The sequence below is a fragment of the Prionailurus viverrinus genome, chromosome B1, assembly GCF_022837055.1.
Source record: "Prionailurus viverrinus isolate Anna chromosome B1, UM_Priviv_1.0, whole genome shotgun sequence".
Lineage (NCBI taxonomy): Eukaryota > Metazoa > Chordata > Mammalia > Carnivora > Felidae > Prionailurus > Prionailurus viverrinus.
In genome coordinates, this window is record NC_062564.1 from 117,105,928 (window position 1) to 117,133,621 (window position 27,694).

General features: G+C 34.4%; 1 protein-coding gene and 1 non-coding gene across 3 annotated transcripts in view; both read left to right on the top strand.

The window, feature by feature from the left end:
- Positions 1-27,694, top strand: part of TBCK (TBC1 domain containing kinase) — a 221,112-nt gene that overhangs the window by 161,469 nt on the left and 31,949 nt on the right. For both annotated transcript variants that reach the window (XM_047855062.1, XM_047855064.1), the window contains one exon: positions 19,047-19,222. In XM_047855062.1, coding sequence (XP_047711018.1) covers positions 19,047-19,222 — 176 coding nt within the window. The remainder of the gene's footprint in view (positions 1-19,046; positions 19,223-27,694) is intronic.
- LOC125165073 (small nucleolar RNA SNORA71) lies at positions 15,469-15,600 on the top strand. Its single transcript, XR_007151960.1, has one exon. It is a non-coding gene; the product is annotated as a small nucleolar RNA SNORA71 (small nucleolar RNA).

Here is a 27,694-nt window from a genome sequence, read left to right on the forward strand (position 1 = left end):
TGTTCTCATGACTTTGCAGGTAAACATAAATGTGCATTCATAATGGGAAAAAAACAAATGATAAAACATTCATAATTATGGTTACGGTGTTATTTTTTGTATTGATTCTTTGTGTGTTTTTATACCAATTTACTTGTGTTCTTGTTGTTTATGTCTAACCTCGTTTGTCAAGTTGACTTACCTTTCATGAACCAAAGCCACAACCTATTTTCACTACTCAGCAATCAGCCTACTCAGTATCGGAACTTTTTTTGTCTTTACTGCTTAAAAATCTCTCTCTCTGGCTCCTCACACCTTCTTGTTCTGCTTTTTGAAAGCAGTTCCTTACCAGACCTACAACAATGGAATTTCAAAGGCCATTCATGTGGAAATAAATTAGAGTAAGAAATGTATCCAGAACTCAAAAAGTTAGCAGGGACTTATGTTCCCTGCTAACACTTTGTGGTATTTTCCCACTTGAAATAAGTAAAATTAAACCCTAGTAAATCAATTCAGAAAATACATCATGATCGAAGTAATAATTACAGGGTATTAACATAGGAGTACTGTCTGAGCATAAACACAGAAACACGGTTGTCTTACAACATGAAAAGCATCAGGAGTTGAAAATGACAAAATGTTATCTCTCTGAAAACTGAAAAATAGGGACAGTTTTTCAAGAAAAGAAATGTAAAGAAACGAGAGAAAGGTTGGAAGGGATAAAAGAAAAGTCAGGATCAAAGATAAAGATTTTTAAAAATATATATAATTTTACTTTTCATTTTTTCTTCTTCATTTTAACAGACTTTTGACTATGTTTTACTCATTCAGCAAACATTTATTGAGCATCTAGTGCATTCCAAGCATTTGATGATTTAATTTGTTAAGGGCTTTGCAGTTACAGAGAGGTTTTCACAGTCCTCAATTTATAACAGTGTTTACCACATGTTTTCAAAATAGCTTACTAATTGAGGAAAGGTGGCTGAGAACACATCTTCAGTTCAGATGAAGGCAAAGAAGATCAGGAACACCCCAGCCTTGCCCCCCTTACAAGCATGCTGTTCATTTTCCTGTCTCAAATGTTATTTAAAACGAGCTTAAGTCCAGAGTAGCAAGATTATTATCATTTTATGTAAACTTCCTTTCCCACAGTATATCAGTTCCAAGTTTTAGGTGTAATTTAATTCAGCACACCAGAAAACTATTTTGGTAGATGGAAATAATATATCAGGAAGAGTTAAAAACATGATTGTTTGGAATGGTAAGCTGACTCAAATTCTCAAATCCTTTGTGGAATGAAACAGAATAAATAAATAAATGTAACAAAATAACTCAAGCATAATTCTTTATTTCCAAGTCAAGAAACTATAAATCAACGATGTTTATCATAGTTTTTTCTCGGTGACCCTTCATATTTTTTTCATTAAAAAAATCTAATCGTTTCACTGCAGCTGTCTGAAGCTTGAAACATTCACATGTTACATGTCTTGTCACTGTATTTTTAAACATTTACTACTATCCTTTTTTTGGTAAAGTTATCCTGGGAAATCAAAATTCATCATTACATAGTAAAGGTGTTTGTTTCCTCTGAGTTATAGAAATGCCTGGGTTTTCTCATCTTAAGTCATCAAATTAATAAATTCCATTTTTCTGAATGTGGAGATTTCAGTATGCACAAACCTGTTCTGAATGCTTACTATACACAGCAGTACCCTATAAACACAGCAGGTGAAAACAAGAACAGAAAAAATTTTCCAGAGCCAGATAAAAATCATACAATGACTGAATGAGCACTAAGAAATTTCTAGAGTGTACTGTGTTAAGAAATAAGGAAGATTGGGGGCAAGGGCAGAGGAGAAGGGTCTGAAGAAGGGAAAAAGAGATGTTTAGAAGTTGTAGGTAGGAAAAGTGTTGGGGGTAGAGTTATTGATGGGAAACACAAAAGAAGAAAATAAATATGAATTATTGTCATCTTTGATGAAAATAACAATTGTCATGATATAGAGTAGAGTATCCTACTTAGGATTGGCCCAAGCTCGCAGCTGATCTGATCGGAGACAATGGCACTTCCGTACAGACATCAGGATGATGCTTTGATTTAGTATTAGCATATCCATATTGCAGTTGCTAGGAAGGTTATGCTGGTTACAGTATTTATTCATTTGCAGCCCGATTTAATTCAGTAGTGATTTGAGACAGCTCCTGTAGAAATGTTTTTCCACCAGTAAGTATAGAATATATTTTCTTCATGAAGAGTGATGGGCACAGATAGCCCAATTCCAACTTGCTAATGAATAACTAGGGTCTTGCACTGAGATCTTCCTTCTGCATCCTCAAAGTTCAGGGGTGTCATTTCATGTATCAGTGACATTCCATGGCATTTAAAGAGAAATGGATTCTGGAACAGCTCTGTTGAAAGGCTAGCAACAACAGACACAGTTGTTATATACAGGATCCAGTGAGTCTAATCATTTTCACAATCCCAGAGTATAAATGCCCTTGTTTTTTTCCAGCTTTTCTTCCAGGATATCCTATAAAATACGCAAAATAAATAAATAGGCCATGTTACAAGTAAATTTACTACTAAAAGTTCGGTTTGATGACCTGATTTATATAGAAGCTAACACAGAATTTAACAATGTAAGGTGCATAATGAAAAAAGGGAAGGCCACTTTTATCTACAGCATTTTCACATGTGCTAGAGAATCATTGCTAAAGGTTCATTCTTTCTTCATTCCCCCCAAAGCCAAAATGAGCAACTAAAAACCCTTGTTAAGCTGGTATTATTCCAGAAAACATGTTACTGAATTATAGATTATTGTTTAGAAATCCTACAGAAATTAAATAAAATAAACACTTGGCAAAGAGTACATAACTAGAGTCCTGACAGACTTGATTTAATAGATTTTAAACTTTTATGTTTATCAAATAGATATTTGAATTAAGTTTAAGTTTAGTAACATGTTTATTTACTTAAATAAACTAAATAGTTCCAACTAGCCCCCCACCTTATGGTAAAATGGATTCTCACATGTATTTATGTCTATTTCTGAATCCTTTTTTCAATTATATTCAACTCATTCTGGTTATTTATTTTCCAGTACCAAGAGGTTATTAAAATTATAATTATATCACACATTCGCCACTGTTTCTACATGAATAGTAGAATTGGCTTGGTTTTTTCCTCCCTCTCCTGAAAAAAATCATATCTGTATTGTGATTGAATTAAATCTACAAATAAGTATGAAAAATTGACATATGATACTGAGTTTTATTTTTTCCAAAAACAAGGTATATCTTCCTATCTTCTTTTTAAGGTCCTCTGTGGCATTTTAAAGTTTTCTTGCATATTTTTTGATAGGATTATCTATTATAATTGTGATATTTGATTTTACAAACCATTTGATTTTGTAAATAGTTTTGCATAGCAATTAAGAATACAGGCTCATGTTTTTGAATCCCACCTATGCCATACCAGCTGTGTGACCTATGTCCTTATTGACCATAAAATAGAGATGATAATATTATATAGAATTATTGAGAGGATTAAATGAGTTAATATATGTACTACACTGCTGTACATAGTAAGCACCTATAAATTTTCATTATCATCATCATTTATTTGACATATTAATGTTCTCTCATAATAGTTTTCAGTGGAGTCAGATTTTCCAGTTATATATCATCTGCAAATTATGATAATTTTGCCTTCCTCCCAATTTTATACATCTTATATCTTTCTATTAATTACTTCATCTAATTCTCCAGAGCAGTGTTGAGTAACAGTGATAATAGTGGATATTTTTATCTTACATCTAGATTTAATGGCAGTGTTTTCTAATATTTCACTATGTTTTATCTTGAGAAGTAAATTTCATCATGTATGAAAGTATGCATTCTGACTTCTTAAATATATTGTCAAATGTCTTTCAACATGTTCTGATATTCATAGGAAGCAAAGATAGGCAGTGACTATTGACTCCTGAACTTTGTCTTTTTATTATAGTTCAGCTTTTAGAGCCCACTTTAAGTCTAGGGTCTGTTCTAATTTCTACTTATGTAGAAAGTATCAGTCCTATCAGACACTGCCAAACCTTTAGTTTAAACGAGAGTTAGCTCACCATTAGATGATTTACTGTAAGAAGTCATGGAATGGGAAGTCCTAAGATTTTGAGAGAAAATAAGAAAAAAAGAAATTGACTAGATTTGAAGAGCAGTGAAACATTACTGAAAATTTACTAGCCAAAACTAAAAAAAATAAATTTTAGTTAAATATAAAATACCAAGAAAGTATTTGTATCTTGTTTGACTAGAAAGGAACAATAAATAATTTTAAATTACCTTTCCTGAGAGACTAGTGTCAACTTGTGTATTTTTATGTCCACTTGTCATTTGTTGGTTAAATCTTGATTCTATATGGTATTCTTACCATTTGTAGCATTAGCATCATTTCAGTTAAAGTAGCCTCATGTGTTTTAATGATAAACTTATCATTTGGCTTTGCAATAGAATATTCATTTTTCTATTTAAAATACTTTAAAACACATTCACATGTATGTCAATGTGGCCAGAAATGCCAAAGAAAAAAAAATTAACAGGGTATATAATTGTTGAAATATATCTGTACATTGATAGTCATTATAGTTTTTTAAAATTTACTTCACCACAAGATATATTGCCTATAACTCCTTTTATTGAATGTTTTCCTTTTCTTAGTTAACTTTTTAGCTGAACATCATGTTATTTAAGCCAAAAGGAGGCTATGAAGACTTTTTTAATTGAACAACTTTAAAATAGACTATATCTAGAATAAATATTGCAGTAATTAATTGCATTATTGCTGGTAATTTTAGTTAGCTGTAATTGCTGTTACATTTAACAGACTTTTGTTATATTTATACGGACATTTTCTACATCAAATAATTTATTAGACTTTCTTATAAAAATTCTGCTTGTTTATGCCCAATTTGTGTTTCAGAATCTAGGGTCTAGAACTCTAGTCAGATCTTAAATGAATTGAAAAAAATTAGTTTACCCCTGAAATGCTTTTATCTTCAATCAGAAAACATGAAAAAAAATGGGCTCTAGCCAATTTGACATTATGGAAAGGATCCATTCAGATTTATCAATTCATATTCCATCATAAGTAATGTATTATAAACCTAAAGTCTGTCTCCATGATCCCTGGCCTTATGTTGGTTGTGACATATATGTAAACTTCCTGATGTCATTAAAATCAGAATCTCTTCATTTATGTGAAGGAAGTTTGAAATACAGCTAAGTACATTATGGGCATTGATATTCCTATATATATATATATATTTATATATATATACATATATACATATATATATACACATATATGTATATGTATATACACATATATGTATATGTATATATATATGTGTATATATATATGTATATATATATATTCTCATAAGAATTGTCTGGGATGGTTTGTAGTATTAAATAGTTTGAGATTAGAGACAATTGAGTATCCTTCCTTCATCATAAGATTTTTAAGTCCTCTGTTTCACAGGGGAAACTTTGAATTTCCCTTCCCTTGGGACATCTCAATTACATTAAGGTAAAAATGGTTGGCTGATGCATGATATTAGCTGAACATTCCACCAGATATTAATCATGATAAGAACAGTTAATACCACAAGCACTTTGGAGAGCTCATTTACCTTGTCCTTGGCATGGCAATACGGATAAGAGAGGCAGATCTCCAGACTTTCTTCCACAGGGATTTACTGAAGGCTCCAGCCAGAGAATGTTTGGGTCATTTATTTGACATCCTTTGGTTGGTGAGAGGAATGATGGGTGAATTTCCCAAGTCACAAGGAACACTGAGCAAAAATAGCAGTGTTAATCACTTCAGTGTATAAGGAAAGGGTAAGAGTGAGAAAGAAGGATAATGAAGTCAGCAGTCCAGTTCAAATGAAGGCTACCTTGAAATCAGAGTTTGAGATGAAAATACCTATTGACTCACCTAAAATACTGTGAGCTTCTAGTCACCAGCTGGCTCTACTCCCTGAATTTGTGCTACCACTGAAAGCTCTCTTTAATATCTTATGTAGAATAGTAGCTTTATCACTTCCAGACAGAAGGTGTCACAAGTTCCCCCTTTAGTTCAGCTGAGTGGAGCCACTCTCATGTTTAACTTTTATCCTGTTTACCTCAGCCTAGGAAATTCACCAGGTTCTGGTTTTATTTTGAAAATTATATCCAGAAGCTTTTAGAAACTTATAAACAATAGCACCAGCACCACCATCCCTCACACATTGCCATATTACCTTGTTTTTGCCCTATAAACCACTGATATCAGAATTCTTCTGTTACTGTAACTTCCGTCTCTTCTGCCCTCACTTCAACCAATGTGAACTATGAAATATTTCCCATATTTCCTATTAAATGCATAAATTCCTACTGATCTAAGTTAACATAAGCATGTCTTGCTATATGAACAACACTTTACCAACCCTCACAACTAGAATCATTCCTGAATCTCTTTAAGTAGAAACTCCTCTGGTGTCATTAAGTATTACTTACAGTATTACTTTTGTTCCAGGAAGTAAGCAAGAGTTTTGGGACATATTGCCAGTTGAAAATCTATCAGAAATAAGATCGGAGAATTCTAGAGCTAAAAGAAACATAAGACATCTACTCTGGTCCCTTTATTTTATACATGAGAAAATTGAGGGCCAGAGAGGTGAAATATCTCCAAAATGATATTGTATATTAGAGGGAAAATTTTGCTCTCTTTACAGAAATTTAGCTTCTACACAATTTTTCAGGAGCACATCTTGGAAAATTTTAGCATAAAATCCCTAATCACTGAAAAAAATATCTCCATTCTTCTTTGTGTTTCATATTCATATACATTATCTCTCTTTTATTTGAGGGAGAAAAATGTTCTGTCTAGTATGAGAGCTATATTATGCAGCTTCCAGAGCATGACAGTTTTATTTCAAACTCCATTTCAGATGCTGTATTTCTGTATCTTAGAAATAGTAACCTCTCCCTTTTCTCTCTAAAAACATGAGGGAGAAATGAAAACACCAGAATGCTACAGAAACAATGTATGATTTTAAATATATGGATAAAAATATCTTTGTCAATTGATAAGGTTTTTGAAGGTAATTTTTCTTTGTTAAATTCCTTGGAGAATGATAGTTAATGTCTGTCTGTGGCATTTGTAAAAGTCTGTCCCTTTTCATACATGAGTTTAAAATATCTAATCCTAAGAAAGCAAGCAGTCTATTTGTTGTAGACATACCAAATAATGAGAATTGATGGGTATTACCCTTAAAAAACTCTCAACTTTATATATTTCCAAGCCTTATTAATAGTTTGTATGATTTAATTTTAATTTCTCAGCAGTGTATAGATGTGCCTACCAAAACTAGGGATTTTTCCTGCCATGTTTTTTTTTTCCTTTTTCTTCAAATTGTTTATCTTTTCTCATGACTTAAACTGTAATTTTTATGCTGATAACTCCAAAAGTATGACTCTAGCCATGACTTCTCTCAAATACCAGTGCCTGTCTCTAACTGCATTCTCAGCCCTTCATCTTATAGACCTTCCGCAACCTCAATTTCACAAATCCAAATCTGAACTTTTCTTACCCTTATTTATTGCTTGCCACTGTTACATCATTTCCCCTAACCACCGTGTGCAAAACTTCAGAGCCATCATTTACTCATCCCTGTCCTTTATCTTCCATATATTTTCTTACAGTGCTTTTCATATGTCTTCTTTTCTTTCTTTACCCTTTCATTAATATACCCAATTTTACTGAATAGCTACTGAATTCTAGGCTCTCAGCTAAGCAGTGGAAGTGTAAAAACAAATAAGTCTTGGTCCCTGCTTTCAAGGAGCTCATGGCATATTGGAAGAGACCATTATCAGTATGGGGTAGGGACTGTAAACCTGATAATTCAGGCTAGATACTTGTGAACTCAACTTGTGAACTAAATTTGAAAATTCTTTCAAAATGAGTGTAGCATCCCGACTGAAATTTCTGCCCCATTCATACCAGGCTGAGTTGAAGAAAAAAGTGGATTTTAAATGAGACAGGCTTTATTCAGCATATCTCCAGGACGTAGAACCAAAACCTTAGAGAAGTGGAATCAAAACACCTTTCCACTGTGTGTGACAAAATTGCCTTATACACAATATGCATGAAAACCCCCCAGTTCTTTACTTGGCCACCTCCTGTTTATCCTTTTATTCTCAACCCAAATGTTACATTTTCAAGGAAGTGTTCCCAATTGTCCACTTTCTCCTGGACAAATGAGCCATTTCTTCTGTCTCCTTACAGAAACCAAGTTTCAGCGAATTCAGGAATGAATGGGAAGGAAAAAGTAGAGATGAAAAGGAGATAAAGGGATAGTAGCTAGACAAGGGTTCACCCCTTGGAGAGTAATTTTATTATTTATTATTTGTTGTTTTAATGTATCTTTCACTGTGGATTGGAAGAAAATTGGATGTATTTGTAGACTAAGAAAAAGTAGTGGAAAGGGAAAGACTGAAGGAAAAAAAAGAATAGTGAAGAAAACAAAACTCTCAGTTTACAATGTCATCATTTAATCTAGATCATAAAATTCACTTTCTACCAAGACTCTTCCTATCATTTTTCCCATCTCTATTTCATCCTTCAATACAAAGCCAAATTAGTCTTCCTAAGATCTTGTTGTTAACATGTGACACATTCCTCCAAAAATCCTACAGCACTTATCTCCTCATTATTATATCCTCAAGCTTCTTCATCTTTCAGAGCCCTCATCATCTGTCCCTTACCTACCTAATCAATAGTTTCCCTCTAATTGCCAGAGTGGATGCTCAGCTCGGTAAGACTAGTCTGTTCATCGTCTATTGAGTATAAGTTCTGCAAGAACAAGTATCTTTGTTTTGTTCATTAATGTATGCCAAGCACAATGCATGATACCTAGTAGGTGCTCAGTAATTATGGAACATTTCCTTGTTCATTCACATTTCAGAACTCTTACAGTTATGCACTTATTCACACTCTTCTTTCTGTCTTCTACTTATCTAAACCCTGATTTTTCCTAACTCAAGTCCTACTTACTCCACCTATATTTTGCTAACTACTCCTGCCCATATTGTGTTTCTTCCTTTCTCTGAATTCTCATACTATGTACCTGTGATTTCATACATGGAATCTTATAAGAGACATAGTGTAATAATGTGTTTAAGAGCTCAAACTCCAGAGCCAGGCTGATCTAATTTGAATTCTGTCTGTTATTTACTGATTATGTATTACTTACTGATTATTTGACTTATCTGTGCCCCAATTTCCTCATATATAAAATGAACAAAATAATAAAACCTATCTCATAGGATTGTTGCAAGACTTAAATGAGTTCATGTATGTCAAGTGTTTATCACAGTGACTAACACATAGTAAGCACTATATAAATGTTTCCTGTCATTGTATAGTTTTACTGCTTCATTTATGTCAGTCTTGCCTTTCCAGCCAAACTATGGGCTCTCTGAGGTGGAAATGATACTTTATCTCTCTCAAGATGGCCAGAACAGGCTAGTTAAATATTTGTTAATTGATGATTTATTCAAAATTAGACAATAACAAGACTACTTTACCATGAAATTTAAACTGCTTCATTTGGGATCCAATTTTTAATAACAACTTATTTTATATAAAGATCTACAGTCCAACAAATATTTTTATATCTTTTATACTGATTGATTCGTACAGTTTATTTGTGAAGTAAATAAGGCAAGTGTCATTCTTACTATACAGCTTAAGAATTAAGGTCAGGAAAGATGTCTACTACCCTTCCTCTTAGCACTGCTATGTTTCCTTACTTCTTGCCTGCTCAGAGAGGCCAGATTAATAAGTCTTCTGTGCAAGCAGACCTTCTTCTATAAAACAGAATGTCAGCCACCTCTTCTCGCAGGTCTGCCCAAATCTTAACAAATGATTGTCATCGGCACTTGCCCTCGTTTGCTTTGTGAGGGGGTGGGTTTGAATGTCCAGAAACACCCACCCCACTACCCTGTGGGTTGGGAAGGGAAGTGCATCTGATCTTAAACACTGCGCTCTCCACAAAGTTGACTCCTCCCCAAACTAAATCTCCTTATATAGGCTGGGAGGAAAGGGGTTGCTGGGGTGATAGTTTGAAATCGTAAATTCACTTTCTGTTCCTCTTCAGTTAGCCCTAGGGGAAGTGGTGGTGGCTTTTGTTGCTGGCTTCGGTTATTTGATAGCATTTTAGAGCCTCTTTGTTTCAACAAAGGGACAACATCACTCCGTATCCTGTTACACATTCATGCAATTATTTATCAAATATCTTAGCACCTTTGCTGGGCAGTGCCCTATTATACTTGCTATGGGAGATTAAAAAAGAAATATAATAAATTTAAGCTATTGAGGTACTTGGCTCTGTGTTGTCATCAGCATGTTCATATCGATCCAGTCTCTCTCCTAGAAACATTATATGTCACTTGGGGAAAAAGAAAAAAAAATTTGAGTAGACTTTTGCTTTTACAAGTTGTCCTCAAGAAAAAGTATATTTTTATTGTGTTGAAATATGAATTATTAAATAACATGGTTAACTTGTGATGTTCCTTGCCTCATAAGTATACTCTTCCTACTTTGATTCATATTTCCACCTTTCTTTTAGAAGATTATTTTAGTATTCCAGTTACTATTCCAATTCCAATTGTTCAGATTTAATAGTCTTTTCAAAGAATTTTTTTGCTCAATTCAGATTGATCTCTCTATAGGAAATATATACAATGTATGTCACTTTCTATGCTGTCTTATTTTAAGTTCTTGAATCACAAAGTAGACATTTAATAAATGTTACTTGGCTTTCAAAGTGAAGAGACTCTAGATTGACTCAAGGAACTGGGACTGTAGCCAGTCTAAGGTCATCCTGTCCCTGACAAAAACTCTTAAAAGCTTCAAGAAACTATCAACTCTATCACATATCCCCTGAGAGCAGCACTACTGGCCTCATTTGTTACCCAGGTACAGTAAGTAGCTTTTGGAATACTTACTTTCCAAATGGCCTTAGAGAAGCTAATTTTTTTTTAATGTTTATTTGTTTTTGAGAGAGAGAGAGAGAGAATGTGATCAGAGTAGGGACAGAGAGAAAGGGAGACAGAGGATCTGAAGTGAGCTCTGTGCTGACAGCAGACAGCCTGATGCGAGGCTTGAACTCAAAACCTCTGAGATCATGACCTGGGCTGAAATCAGATGTTTAACTGACTGAGCCACACAGGTGCCCTGAGAGGCTAATTTTTCATATTAAGATTTTCTCTTTCTCTCACCTTCCCCCTAAACACACACACACACACACACACACACACACACACACACAGCATTATAAATGAAAACTGCTTCCTTCTATAAGAGTTATTTTTATTATTAATCTTCTAATATACATTACAAGTATGATCACATATGGACTTGTTTCTGAATATAGAATCAAAATAAATTATTCTGAAAGGAAATAAAATTGTTACTAGGAAAAATATCAGCCCTTTAGGCAGCAGTCTGTTAAATAATTTGCACTATCTTATGTTAAACTAGGAAATATATTGTAATTATTTAGTGATAATGTAATTTACATTTATGATGGTACATATTTGGAAAAGCATATTATATAATTCTTCCACGTGGCCAATAGACCCTTTTCTCAAAATTCTTCATACATTTGATGAAGAATTAGATAAACATTAGTTTATTCAAATATCTATTCATACAAAAGTCAGAGTAGTCCTTAACCAATGAAATATTCTGGTGAAACACAAACACTTTTTATCTAATTGTCTATATTAATTTTTGCATGTCTCCTTTCCAAATTGAATGCATGAAAGCCTGTCCTACTTGCTGATCTCTTTTTTATCATTTTTTAAAATTTTTATCTGATTTTAAGAGTAATAGTGACTTTATTTTCTTTAACATCTCTACATGTTCTTCACTGCCAGATCTGATTGCCTATAATGGTGAATATAGCCATAAGTTCTCATTTATAAGCCTTTTTACAATGCTACAAATATTTGATAAGAATTGCTTTCAGACAGCTTATATTCATAGTTATAAAGAATTTAAGAAAGTTATATAATAGTGCTGTATGAAAACAAATCTCATTTTTCTAAATTTAAAAATTTTAAGTATCTCATACTCAATAAAACTTAATCACAGAAGAGCATTAAGAGAAAAAGTAAAATGAGTTTCACTAACTCACAGATAACCACTTTTACAGTGTCTCCCAAACTGGTGTCATTGTGAACTTATCATTTTTAGGGCCTTTTTCCCTTGGTAATCTATCCTGAAAATTTCCTCTATGAACAATTTTTCTAAAACATGATTTTAATGGATGAATGTTATTTTTTTATTTGTTTAACGTTTATTTATTTGAGAGAGAGAGAGAGAGAGAGAGAGAGAGAGGGAGAGCACGAGTGGGGGAGGGGCAGCGAGAGAAGGAGACACAGAATCCAAAGCAGGCTCCAGGCTCTGAGCTGTCAGCACAGAGCCCGACACTAGGCTCGAACTCACGACCCGTGAGATCATGACCTTATGTTGCTTAATTTAATTTTTACAATAACCTCGAGGAGATGTTGTAATCTTGAGAGGAACAGTGACCTTTGGTCAACAGACATAGCCAGGCCAAGGTAAATTCTCAAGTAGGGAATCAGAGGAATAAATATCCTGACCTCACTGTCCTGTAGTTTGTACTCACTTAAAAGCCGGAGGAGCTGGGTCCGTCTTGATGTAGTCCAAATGGGTTACTTACCAGAGCAGACAGCAAAGTAGAAACCAGTGGGTAGTGAATCTGGAGGGGCAAACAGAAGATATCCAGAACACTTACCTACTTTTTGCACTTCTGATTGTGAATCCATTTTTGTATTTCTGAAATTAGTGAGGTAAATTTTTTTGTTATTACCTATTTATATTTCTTTTGTCAATATATGTATATATCTCTGCTCCTTTTTCAATAAGCAGATTTTTGTTCTTATTGATTTATTTATTTAAAATAGCTCTTTGTATATTAAAGACATATTAATTTTTTTACATATATCATCCTTCTTTAAGAGCTCAGCCTTTGCTATATGCTTATAACTATTTCTCATCATCAATACTTTTCTCATCCTATTGTGATTCCACTTTATACATAATTATTTATTCCACCTATTAGTCATTTTGCTATATAGTATAAGATAAAAACATAACTTTATTTTCATCCAGTTAGTAAGTTATGCCAACACTGTGTTGTAAATAATACATCCTTGCCCCAGTGATTGACATGGCATCCTGTTCTTTTAGCAAATACTTACGTGTATTTGAGCCTATTCCTGTTACTGTATTATGTCCTTTTGGTCTATTCTGGTGCAACACCATACTATTAATTTTGTACAGCATTAATACATAACAATGTATTTTATTATTTTTCAACATTTTCTTGACATTCTCACCTATTTGGTCTGTCAAATAAATTTTAGAATTTACATTTCAAAATTGGAAAAAAAAAGATCCTATTTAGGAGTTTGATAAAATTGTCATATATTAATACATTGCTCTGAAGAAAAATAAAGGTCTTATAATATGGACTGTTTCTTTCTAGATAGCATTTTATATCTGCCAGTTTTTTCAAATGCCCACCACAAAACTTTTATTTTCTTTAAATGTAATCTACTTATTTCTAAATGTTTTATTTTGGAGAAATATTTTGATATTGCGAATGAAAACTTTTGCTTATTATGTTTTCTGACTCACTTCTGCTGCCATATAATGATTTCATGGTATATATATTGCAACTAAACCCTCACCAAACTCTTACCAATTTTATTAGAGTTTCCTTTAATTATTCTGAATTTCTAAGAAGACTATTGTATCACCTAAAAATGAAAATAATTTATTTCTTCTTTTCCAATATTTGTACCCCTTATTTATTTTTCTTAGTGTCTCAATAGCAACTTCTATAAAAATAATAAATAATAAGGCTGATAGCTATATTTTAATAAGTCTGCCTCTGTGGTTCATCATTAAGTAGAATGTCAAATATTTGCAATGAAGAACATCTTTCATCACCTAATTAACATTCTTTCTGATACATATTTACCATGAGTTTCTTTTTTTCAAAAGTTGAGAATAAATGCTGAGTTTTATCACATATGGCTTTATGTCAATTATAGTGATGTTACATACTTTATGTGTCCTTTGACTAATTAAAGGTGATGGATTATTTTAAAAATTGTCCTAAGGTTGAACCATTCTTATTGGAATATGCCCCTACTTGGTTGTATAGTATGTCATTCTTTCAAGTTGGTAACTGCATTCAGTTTTATAGTTTTGAGATTTTAAAAAAATCTTTATTCATAAGAAGTATTGTGTGTATGTGTGTGTGTGTACATTTAGTGCTATCTTTGTCAGATTTAAGTATTAGTTTAAGGTAGCTTCATAAAATGCCCTTGGGCACTTCAGTGTTTCCTTTGCCTTGGAACAGTTATTATATGGATTCCCTTTGAGAATGAGACAGAATTGTTTGAGGAAAAAATGTGTTTGGCACATTTTCCCCCACTTTATAGATGAAACAACTGGGCAGAGAGGTTATATATCACACCCAAAGTCATATACTGATAAGTAAGATGACCAAGATTTGAATCCAGATAGTCTGACTCCAAAGTCTGTGGTCTCCTCCCTGTAGACAGGGATTAATTCATAAAGGGCTTTCTATGCTATGCTGAGGAATTCTGACTTCATTCTATCAATGGTTAGAAGTCATTGAGGTGTTTTTAATTATAAAAGTTATATGATCAGATTTTTATTTTTAACTCAAATCATATTTGGAAGATGGATTAAAAGGAATGATTGTAGGTGAACAGGGAAGCAGAGAAAAGGGGAGAGAGAGAAAAAGAGAGGCAAACAACATCCATAGTCCATGTAAGAGATGATGAAGCCTTGAGATAGGGCAGTGAATCAGGGAACATATTCAAGAGGCTTTTTGGTGGAATGTGGGGATATGTTAGATGGGAATGAGGAATAAGGAAAAACAAAGTGTCTATGATTATTTCCAGATTTCTCTCTTGATAACCAGGTTAAAGTTAGTGCCAGGATCCATGACAGGAAATATGGGAAAAGTGTTCTAGATACCAGCCCTGTATTCTCAGAATTAAAATGCCTTTATAATTAAGAGCCCTTACCTATAAAACATAAGTGTATACAGCTATACTTTTATGGTTCCTGGTTACATACTCAACATAAAGATATACAGACATACTCATTAAAAGTCTACCATTTCAGACTTTCAAGTATCATCACAGAGTCATTTGCCCAGTAGTTTAATGTACACAGCAAAATGCCTGTCTTGTAACCAGGTTTAGGTTTTTCCTTGCTTGGTTAGGATTATCACTAATATGTCCAGCTAGTCATTTCAGACCATTCTACTGAAAGATGATTTTTTTTTCAGTAACACTGCTAAATAAATGGAGTCCACCTGCATTCAAAAGTGATCATGGTCTGTGTCCTGCTCATTGATATAGTTCAGGGAGAGGAGTTGCTGAAAACACTTCCCCATGTTTGGAGGGTCCACTCCTGTCCCTTCCAAACTCTGGAGCTTTCCCACACTTCTCCCCACTACCTTTCAGGTGCCTCCTCGCACCTGCTATCTTACCACACGCTCTCTGTGCCTGACTCAGTGTGGTTACTGTGCATTTCTAAAAAGGGAGAACGAGAGTGGGTCCTGCCTCAGTGAATGACTGAGTTGGTGTGGAGCCACAGCTGTGGTCTTCTGACACTGGTCTCTAATTTTGGCAGCCCTGTATCCTATTCTGCCCCTGCATTTGAGGTGATTACAGGCTGCCTATGTCCGGGTCATTGCAAAGGAAAAGTTGCAAGGTTTTCTTCATGTTCAGAGGTTCTAAAACAGGACAGCCTTAGGTGACCAAACATAAGGTAGATGGAGGGAGGCAGGCTTTCAGTGCATTCAACTCCTAAGACCTAGATTTTTCCAATGTTTTCCTGTTGATGAGCATAGCAGTTTCTTGGACATGTAAGCAGTGCCAAGTGCTTCTTGTCCTCTATAGGAGTGTCTCTTGACTGCTGTTCTATGTATGTGAGAGGCGACCTCAGGGAGAACCTGGATCAGGAGGTCTCAGGCAGGTCAGCATGTGCTGAGGCTCCATAAGAGGTGTCATCTTATCAGCCAAGCACTAGGCCATGGGGCCCTGAGGTCAGCCTTAGTTCCAGAAACTATTGAAGTAAGTCCCAAAGCCATGAGTCATTAGCCCTTGGATTTGCTAATACTTCTCTCCAAGATTCTTTTGGTGTTGTTTGTGGACACCAGAGGGCCAGAGATTAGAGAAGGAGTCCACACATGAAGCATCCCCAGAGTGCCTCCTGCTGTCCACTCAGAGTATCATGGATCAACTCTTCACACAGGAGATCAGAGGGAAAGACCTGGGGCTGGGGCCAGGGTCCACTTCAGCTGGCTCTGAGTCTTGACAACAATAACCAGAGAGGCCATAAACAGGGAAGGCCTGTTCCATGTCCCTCTGCTATACCTAGAATGACTTGAATGACCAAGAATTTTTCTCTTGAATTGCAGCTGCTCATTGCTTTTCCTCTCCACCTAAACATTCAATAAACTTTACAGACTTGAAAAAAAATTCTGACCCTAGGTTGACTACAAAATATGAATTTTTTTAAAGAAGTAGTTCTCAGACAAATTGGCTTGTGATATTTGGATGATATTTATATATATATAAATATATATAAATATATATATATATATATATAAAATTCTTGGGCAGAAATGATAAACTAATACATATTTCCAGAGTTGTTCTACAGTTATCTTAAGTTCTTATTCAATATCCATAAACAAAGTGCCATGAATTTGAAACCCAGTCACACAGGAAAATGCCAACATCAATGATACTAAATGAGAAAGAAAAATTGTACAAAGGAAGTTTTATTTTTATACCTCTAGGTGGAAATTGTACAACGAATAGTAAAATTGCATATAAAATTATCTTAATAAAAGAAAAACTAGATTCTGTATTTTAATATTATAAGTATTTTCTTTTTAAAGCAACGTAGTTTAATTTGCCCTAATTTACTAATCTCCTAAAATTAATTTGCAGAGGAACTTGCATGAATCATATTAAAGTTCTTCACTGATTTACACTCACACAATTTCAGAAAGTTCTGAATTTGTCAATGATTCCTGTCTTCTGTTTTAACCATTTTACGTAGCAATTGCTCTTTGAGAAACTCCTTATATATGATACATTTGATTGGAACCAATGCCAAGGTCAAATCTTTCTTCAATCAATCAGTTCTTCATGGAGAATACGTTGGTCAAATTCTCTGTCAAATTCTCTTCTTCATCAGCCAGGGCACATCTTTTATTCAGACGAAACGTCAGTTTGAAATGCTGCATTCATCACTAAATGACGAAAAGCAGAACTAGGGTAATCAAAAGTTCTTTATCTTCATAATGTACGACTTCATGTGAAGGCTGTGAAAAATACCTATTGAGATTGCACTCTAACAAAAAAGGATATGGAAGCATTGATTGTATGGCTTGCTGATTTTAAAGCTCTTTTATCTTTCTGAAAGACTTTTAATTTCAGAATGTTTAAGTAGATTTAATTCATAATATTAAAAAATTAAAATTTCTAATGTCTCTTTTTTATTAAGAGCCATAAACCCACAAAGCTTAGCAATTTCCATTTCTATTTAAAAGCTAATGAAGTGGGAGAAAATGTGCTTTACCACTAAAGAATTTACAGCATAGTAAGGGAAACCCAGGGGATAAGAGCTAACATTGAAATTACAACTGAAAATAAGTGTCTCTTATTTTCTGATGGTTACAGAGGGGAGGTAAGTGGTGGGGATGGGTGAAATAGGTAAAGAGGATTAAGGAGTGCACTCATGATGAGCACGGGGTGATGTATGGAAGTGCTGAATCACTGTATTGTACACCTGAAACTAATATTACACTGTATGTGAATTAAATGGAATTTAAATAAAAACTTAAAAAAAAGGTTTTTTAAAAAAGTTTGTCTGATAAGTGATCCATATGCTTTATTCTCTCCTGCCTAGAAATTCTAAATTGGAAATTCTAAGTGTGGTAGCCCACAGAATTGCAAAGAGAGAAAATGAGTAAATGAGATAATAGACTCAGCTTTGAAAACTTATTAAGCATATAAATAAATCTGTTCTTTTCAATCCCTACGTTTCAATCAAGTGAATTTTGAAAGTTCTTAAATTCCTAAGTTATGTTAAATAAGTTTTCTGGAGTGACTACTAGTGCTCCATAAATTATGTTGAATTGAGTCAAGTTGTATTGCATTGCCTTTTGTAGGGAGAAAATCCCTCTCCCTATGAAATAACCTGGAAAACAATTGTAAATAGCCCATGGTCTGAATCAATCTTACAGCAGGTAGTAGTCACATAGGCCAAAAAACTAGTTTGATTGTCTGGAATCTGATTTTACCTCCTTCACAATTAAGATGCATTGTCAATTCTGTTCACTATCTAAGAAAGCATTATGTTGCTCTGCATTCTTCTCTGAGAATCTAATTTTACTCAACTATCCATATATAACATAAATTATGTTACAAAAGTCTAATATGTATATTAGAACCAGGTTCTTTAATTAGTATCTATACTGAGTTACAATGCAATTTCTTATATCACCAGAGTTTTAATTAATGTGATTCACAACAATAGTAATTATGCTTGAAAAAAGTGAAATGTGCTTAAAGGAGCTGTCTTCAAAGATACACAGTGCTCTCATAAGGAAAAATCTGCCTCATCTCTATCTATCACATTTGAGCCAGGAGCTTGTAGTGAAGCAAAAGAATAATGGCTTACTCTCTGTATGAGTAAGTAAACCTCAATAGTAAGGAATACAGTTGCACAGTAGATCACTAATGTGAGATACAGTTTCCTGTACTATGTGCTATAGTGATTGATATCAAGAGCCTAAAGATATTCTGTATTGGCTATAGTTTGTCTGTCTATAATACTCTCAATATTTGTGTTGCTTGTATGTTTTTTTCAGTCAAGAGAATCCATCCCATTAAATGACCTAAAGTCAGAAGTATCACCCAGGATTTCAGCAGAGGACCTGATTGACTTGTGTGAACTCACAGTGACAGGCCATTTCAAAACACCCACGAAGAAGACAAAGTCCAGTAAACCAAAGCTCCTGGTAGTTGACATCCGGAACAGTGAAGAGTATCCTTCACACTTGTGGCTTTAAAGGGTGGTACTGCCTAATTCATAAGGTTTTCTTTCCATTTAAAGGGTATGTGGTAAAAACAATGAACATATCTAGGATTCCTCTGAATTGAAATAGCTAAATAACTCTCAAAACTAGATGCCAGAATAGATTTGCATAGTATTTTATAACATGGCATGACCTTGAAACAGTTTCCAAACAACACCAGAATACAGGGATTTTTTTTCTTTGTTTTTGTGTTTCTCTAGTGTATATTGCTGTTCTTGGGGGCATTTGAATCCTTCTTGCTATAGATAAAATTTTGGCAAAGGTGAAGAGTATTTAGCTGGCGTATTCATAGCCTAGAAAGAAAGATTACCAGATGTCAACATTGAACTTATATTTATTATAATTTTCAAAATATTGTCTTAGAGAACATATTAAAGTATTTTTTGCTGACATTTTGCTATTAAATGTACCATAACTTCTTGGGATTTTGCTTGGCATTAAAGTATGAACAGTTACAAAATAGTAACAGTTTAATCTTTCTCCTTATGTCTTCATCTGTCAGATTCTCATGAAGCATCCCTTATTTCTCTGTACTCGAGAATCTAGGTAAATGGTTTTCAGACTTCTTTTTTAACAGGGTAACTCCCTTTTAAAATAAATTCTTTCTTAGAAATTCAATATATAAAATGAAGAAATTTTAAATGATTTTCTTCATTTGTTAATATTTACACCATTTACTAAGAATAAATGAGAGTTGTATGAAAATGAAGGTTAACAGATTGGTGGATTCTCATATGCTAAAATTGGCATATCTATTTTCATCTGCATATTTTCAATCACAATTTTTGAAATGAAATTTTAAAATTAAATTTAAACTGTTCATTTGCAGAACTCTTGAAGCAATCCATAGAATCTTAGATTACTAAGAAAACAGTTTGGGAGCCTGCTATTTCAAATGATACATCCCCATCTTTTTGTGAAAAGTTAACTACTTTTTATTTTCCATAAATTGCAAAAGACCACTAAGTTTAGAGAGAGTATAAGTGTTTATGTCCCTGGTTGTTAGGTCTTCAAGGACACTGGAAGTTCCTTCACAAAGTAGGTGAGTGGATTCCCAAAAGAAGCATTTAATTCCAGTTGACTGGTCAAGGACTCCTGCTCTAAAAGTTCTTATGTGTTAGGTCAAGGGTTTAAAATACATTCAATTTTTTAACTTTTTACTTTGTTTCTTCTGGTTATGCCTGTAGTAATAGTCTCTCATAAAACCATCAAAAAGCATAGTATTAGGGGTGCCTGGGTGGCTCAGTCAGTTAAGTGTCCGACTTCGACTAAGGTCATGATCTCATGGTTCGTGGGTTCGAGCCCGGCATCAGGCTCTGTGCTGACAGTTTAGAGCCTGGAGCCTGCTTCATATTCTATGTCTCCCTCTGTCTCTGCCCCTACCCTGCTTGTGCACTCTCTCTCTCTCAAAGATAAATAAACATTAAAAAAATTTTTTTAACATAGCATTATTGTACCCTATTTTAAAGACTACTAAAATAATTAAATAGCTTGTATTTAAGACTACTTATTAAGACAATTCTTCTGATACTTCCTTTCAAATAATTTAAATAACTATTGGAAATTTTAAAGTACACACCATATGAAAGTGACATTCAAACCAAGGTTTTTCAAACCTTATAGTCAACTCTCCTTTAGTTTCTTCAGGATAAATATAAATAGAACAGCAGAAAGCAGAGCAGCTAGCCTGATCATTGTTATCTGATGAGTATGGATGAGTTGCCTAAAGTAGGAATGCCTTTACGTCATCTTGCAATACATGGCTCAAAGTTGCAACTAGGCAGACCTGGGTTGTTGTTTTAGTCTTTACAATTGCAGGCTGAACAGAAAAAAATCCGTATTGCTTTGTGCCATTTTGTGGGGATGTGGTCCCAAGGGAATAAAGAAAGAAAAATAGAGTCACCCATCTTTTATGACCCTTGTGAAATTTTCTAAATCCCATTTTGAAAGCCCGTTTTAAAACCAAAGTATTCTTAAAGCTGGGTTATTTATCTTCACAACATTTCTAAGTTGTTTTTATTTTGTTTTGTTTTTTGTTTTTTTGGTATCCTCTTATTTTATCACATATCTACTTTGTCTCACCTCAAAATACCAATTATTGGCACCTTTGTATCAATCAGTGCTTTGAGAGGAACCACAAGCTAAACTCTTTTCAAGAGTCATTGGGTGTCATTGGGTCTCGTCTAAGTATCAAGAATATAGTGAAGAGTGGAGAGCTGTGGGTTCTAAGAATCCTTTCCAATGAAGTATCTAAACTTCCTACCTACGGCTTTCCAGGGCTAAAAAACTGAGACCTTTTATATTCTCTAATGATGTACACCATTTGATTACATTATGAGGAAATAAATAACATTTTTTTCTATTAATCTTAAATTCTGTCCTCAAAGAATTAAAGATAAGAGGAAAGTGTGTTTCATAGTAATGAAGAGATTCATAAATTTAGTGCTTCAAATTAATATATTAGAGTGTGTCTTTTTATTTCTTCAGATGTCATCATTAATAGCAACCAATAAGTATTCCTCTCTACTGTACTATGGATAATTTTTTTAAGAAGATGGCATAAAATATAGTTCTTGTTCAGTAGGTTGCTTTTAATATGAAGAATATAAAACATGAAAATATTTTATGTGGAAAATAAATGAACAGTAAGGACATTTATGTATGAAGTGCTCAATGAGTACTACAAACAAAAAGTGTATCAGCAAAAAAGTAATCTCTGGATAACAGAGGCAAGGTAGGGATAGGGCTAACGTCCTTATAATCTTTGCAGCCCCAGCACCAGGTGTGGCACCTAGAAAGTACCCAGAAACTACTTTTATAACGAAAACAACAGGGTGGAAGACACAGTGCCACAAGACTCCTACCGTTACTCTTCAAAGTTATAATATAAAGAAACAGTTGGCAATATGTAAGCCTTTTTACATTCTGTAAGTGATCCAGTGACTTTCTACCTTTAAAATCAGAAGCAAACAGTACTTACAAGAAGTCAGTAGAATCAGAATTTAGAGCTACAAGCATTCACCTAATCTAACATTTGTTCCGTCAACACATATTCACTGGGTGTCTTGGTATATGATAGTCAGTAGCTAGTGTACTAGAGTTTGAGGATTTGTTGGTGAACAAAATGACAAGTTTCTTTCTCTCATGGAAACTGCATTTTAATTGGAGAGATAGATGTATATCTATCATATGATCTTAAACAGTAATAAATGCTATATATAAAAATAAAGCAGAGAAAGAGAATGACAGAGTTTTGTAAAGTACTCATGGAAAACCTCTCAAAAAAGATAATATTTCAGCAGAGCTAAATGATGTAAAGGGGAGGAATGTTCTAGGCAGAAGGAAGAACAGGGGCATTGACCCTGGTGTATGAACATGCTTGGCCATTTTGGACCAGCAACAACACCAGCAATGTAAGAGATTAAGTCAGAGGAGGTAAAATCACTGAAGCCAAGAGAAAGTATAGGATGGTCAGAAATCTCTGCAGTGTGGTTTTGGAGTTAGTAAGATGTCCACAATTCCTTGGATACCTATAATTACTAACTTCTGGAAATCTACAATCTACAATAATGTACAGCTATAATTAAGCTCTCCCAGTGTGCCAAGCATGATGCTAGCCTTATGATGTAGATTCTGCTAATATGTCTATTTTACTGATGAAGAAACTGAGGCCTGAAAAGGCTGAGCAACTTGCCCAAGGCCATCTAACTGGCAGTAAGAGCTAAAATCATGCTCCTAAATTTTATGCAAGTGACTATTTGGTCTCTGCATAGGGCTGTTAAGCATAAACAAGACTGAGACGAATGACTATAAATTAATGACTGAATGAGACATGTATTGATTCTAAACTATGTGTTCAGATGCTATACACATTCCTTCATATCTTACACACAAACTAAGCTATTACTTTCAGTGCCTTATATAGGGGGGCCTAATCCCTAATAAACAAATCTGCCAGTAGTTGTCTTTATATAGATACGGACACAAATTCGAGGAAAAGTGAACTTTTGAGGGGGAGGGCAGGGTGGCATGCCAGTTGAACTCTTACTTTAATGAATCAGTCAGCTATTCAATATGTTATCAAGCATCATATTTATGGTCAATTTTAAGTGCCGACTTGTCCAGGTATGGTGTCCAGATATTTGGTCAAACATTATTCTGGGTATTTCTTCTTCTTTTTTTTACTCCTCTGCCTTTTATTCCCGTGATGTATTCATCCCATAACTGGAAGCCTGTATGCCTCTTGTATATTCTTACCTTCTTTATCATATATAAACTGACTATATAAGTATGGGTTTATTTCTGGGCTTTCTGTTTTGTTCCATTTATCTATATATACTTTTATGTGCCAGTACCACACTGTTTTGATTACTACAACTTTGTAGTATCTAGGATTGTGATACCTCTGGCTTTGTTCTTCTTTCTCAGAATTTCTTTGGCTAGTCAGACTCTTCTGTGGTTCCATACAAATTTTAGTATTATTTCTAGAAGTTTTGTGAAATACACTGCTGGTATTTTGATAGGTATTGCATTGAATCTGTAGATTGCTTTAGGTAGCATGGAAATTTTAATAATATTAATCCTTCTAATCCATGAGCATGGAATATCTTTCCATGTGTTTGTGTCATCTTCAATTTATTTCATCAGTGTTTTATGGTTTTCAAAGTGTAGGTCTTTCACCTCTTTAAGTTTATTCCTAAGTGGGTTTTTTTTGGTTCATTTGTAAATGAAGTTGTTTTCTTAATTTCTCTTTCTCCTATTTTGTTGCTAGTATATAGAAATGCTACTGATTTTTTAAAATTTTTTAAGTTTATTTATATTCAAGAGAGAGAGAGAGAGAGAGAGAGAGAGAGAGAGCGAGCATGAACGGAGGAGCAGCAGAAAGAGACAGAGACAGAATCTGAAGCAGGCTCCAAGCTCTGAGATGTCAGCACAGAGCCTGACATGGGGCTGGAACTCACAAGTCATGAGATCATGACCTGAGATGAAGTCAGATGCTTAACAGACTGACCACCCAGGCACCCCGAGAAATGCTACTGATTTCTCAGTGTTGATTTTATGTCCTGCAACTTGACTGAATTCATTTATTATTTCTAGTAGGTTTTTTGGTAGTCTTTAAGATTTTCTATGTATAGTATTATGTCATCTGCAAATTGTGACAGTTTAACTTCTTCTTTACCAATATGGATGCCTCTTTTTTTTTCCCTTATCTAGTTGCTATGACCAAGACTTCCAGTACTGTGTTTAATAAAAGTGGTGAGAGTGGACATCCTTGTCTCCTTCCTGATCTTACAGGAAAAGCACTCAGTTTTTCATCATTAAGTATGATGTTAACTGTGGGACTTTCAGATATAGCCTTTGTTATTTTGAGATATGTTCCCTCCAAGCTCACCTTGTTGAGAGTTTTTAACAATGAATGGTGTTGAATTTTGTCAGATGCTTTTTTTGCATCTGTTGAGATGATCAGATGATTTTTATCCTTTGTGTTGATTTGTGAATATTGAATCATCCTTGCATCCCCAGAATAAATCCCACTTGAGAAAACTGAACTATTTTATTTTATTTTTTTTAATGTTTATTTATTCTTGAGACAGAGAGAGAGAGCATGAACGAGGGAGGGTCAGAGAGAGAGGGAGACACAGAATCTGAAACAGGTTCCAGGCTCTGAGCTGTCAGCACAGAGCCCGATGTGGGGCTCGAACTCACAGACTGTGAGATCATGACCTGAGCCGAAGTTGGCTGCTTAACCAACTGAGCCACCCAGGCGCCCCTAAACTGAACTACTTTAAATATTGGATAGCAAAGTTGGAATACATTGAGGGATGCACGTTAGAAAGATATTTTTCTACTATAATGACTTAATTTATAAGATTTAATCCATTAAAAATATTCTATTAAATCTTCCCAAAACCTATCATTAGATTCTGGTGTTTTAAAATTTAACAAATGAAAGCCTATTGAAATCCTTGTAATACTTTTTAAAGGAATTATTTTTGTAGAGTATCTCTTTTTTTATTTGAATTTTCTTAGTTAACATACAGTGTAATATTGGTTTCAGGAGTACAATTCAGTGATTCATCACTTACATACAACACCCAGTGCTCATCACAACATGTGCCTTCCTAGTACCCATTACCCATCTAGCCCATGTGGGTAGAGAGAGGTAGATAGGAGAGGTAGGTCCTCTCCATCGATCCTCAGTTTGTTGTCTATCATTTAGAGTCTCTTGTGGTATGTTTCCCTCTCTCCTCTTCCCCCTGCCCTTTTCATATGTTCATCTGTTTTGTTTCCTAAATTCCACGTATTAGTGAAATCATACGCTTTTATTCATTATCAGATTGACTTATTTCACTTAGTATAATACATTCTATCTACATCTGCATCATTGCAAATGGCAAGATTTCATTCTTTTTTTTTTCAACGTTTATTTATTTTTGGGACAGAGAGAGACAGAGCATGAACGGGGGAGGGGCAGAGAGAGAGGGAGACACAGAATCGGAAACAGGCTCCAGGCTCTGAGCCATCGGCCCAGAGCCTGACGCGGGGCTCGAACTCCTGGACCGCGAGATCGTGACCTGGCTGAAGTCGGACGCTTAACCGACTGTGCCACCCAGGCGCCCCGAGATTTCATTCTTTTTGATGGCTGAGTAATGTCTATCTATCTACACCACATCTTTTTTATCCTTTCATCCGTCAATGGACATTTGGGCTCTCTCCATAATTTGGCTGCCGTTGATAATGCTGCTATAAACATTGGATGCATATACCCCTTTGAATGTGTATTTTTGTATCCTTTAGGTAAATACCTAACAGTGTAATTGCTAGATCATAACGTAGTTCTACTTTCACTTTTTTGAAGAACCTACATACTGTTCTCCAGAGTGGTTGCACCACTTTGCATTCCTACCAACAGTGCAAGAGGGTTCTCCTTTCTCTGCTTCTTCCCCAACACCTGTTGTTTCTTGTATTATTAATTATAGCCATTCTGAGGATGTGAGGTGGTATCTCATTGTGCTTTTGATTTCTATTTCCCTGATGATGAGTGATGTTGAGCATCTTTTCATGTGTCTGTGAGATATCTGGATGTCTTCTTTGAAAAAGTGTCTATTAATGTCTTCTGATTTCTTAACTGGATTATTTGTTTTTTGGGTTGAGTTTGATAAGTTCTTTATAGATTTTAAATAGTAACCCTTTATCAGATATGCCATTTGCAAATATTTTCTCCCATTCTGCAGACTGTCTTTTAGTTTTGTTGTTTCCTTTGCTGTGCAGAAGCTTTTTATCTTGATGAGGTCCCAATACTTCATGTTTTCTTTTGTTTACCTTATGTTGGGTAGCTCTTAATTCTGACCAAAGTAAGTATTTGCAATCAAACTCTGAGATTTATGTGACTTTACCTCTCTGCTTATGAAATTAATAAATATTTAATGCTAGTATATTTTTTAAAATAATTTTATTTCTCCCTTGTCAACAAAATGTAGTCCTGTACATTGGGGGGAGAGGGGGAGAAACTAACACCTTTTCCTTCCCCCAAAGAAAATAAGTTATTTTTGAAGTATTGTTTATAATATTTCTCCAATTGTTTTTAGTCTCTATATATAATTTTTATCCTCTATTTTGCTTTTATAGATCATTTAAATGGGAAAATTTAGCCAATACTGTTCTTATATCTTCATATAGGTGAAAATTTTGTTTTCTTAATTTGTTCTTTCAGGAGATTAAGAATCTAAAATTAAGTTTTATCTCATCTTTTTTACTTCTGTAAAGTAATTGGAATGATTGTTTATGAAAGGGAGAGAGGCAGTCATTTTTCAACAAAATAAGTTACTGTCTACCAATGAATTTAAGGGATAGTGTTATCATCCCCTAGTACCCTCCCATGTGTGTAAGGGATGAAAAATATTTTTTCCTCTACCCTTCTAAGTTCTTGGCTGGGATTCTGTAAGAGAAGACAAATTAACAAGCGAAAAGCATACAAATTTATTTGATATAAGTTTTACATGGCATGGGAGCCTTCATAAGGAAATGAAGATCTGAAGGAGTGGTTAAGCCTGAGAGTTTTTATGCCAGGCCTGATGAAGAGAAGACAGTGGCAGTAAAATGTGAAAGGACAACGGAAGTGTGAGCTAAATTTAGTTACACTAGGGGAAACTTAGCAAGGCCTGTTTGTTCAGATTTCTGTCAGTGTCCCTCTGTCTTAGAGATAAGGATGTCCCTATCCTCTGAGTATAGGGAAGACACCTCTCAGTTGAGGGTTCTATGTCTTGATTCGGGGAAAGCTCACCAGTCCTTTCTGCACATGCCCTTTCTTCAGTTTAAAATATTCAGTATACCAAGATGCCATACTTAGGGGTAGTGTACCCTGAACCCCATCATCTGAAATTTTGCTAAAGCTTCAGTCATTTAGCTTAGAATATAAA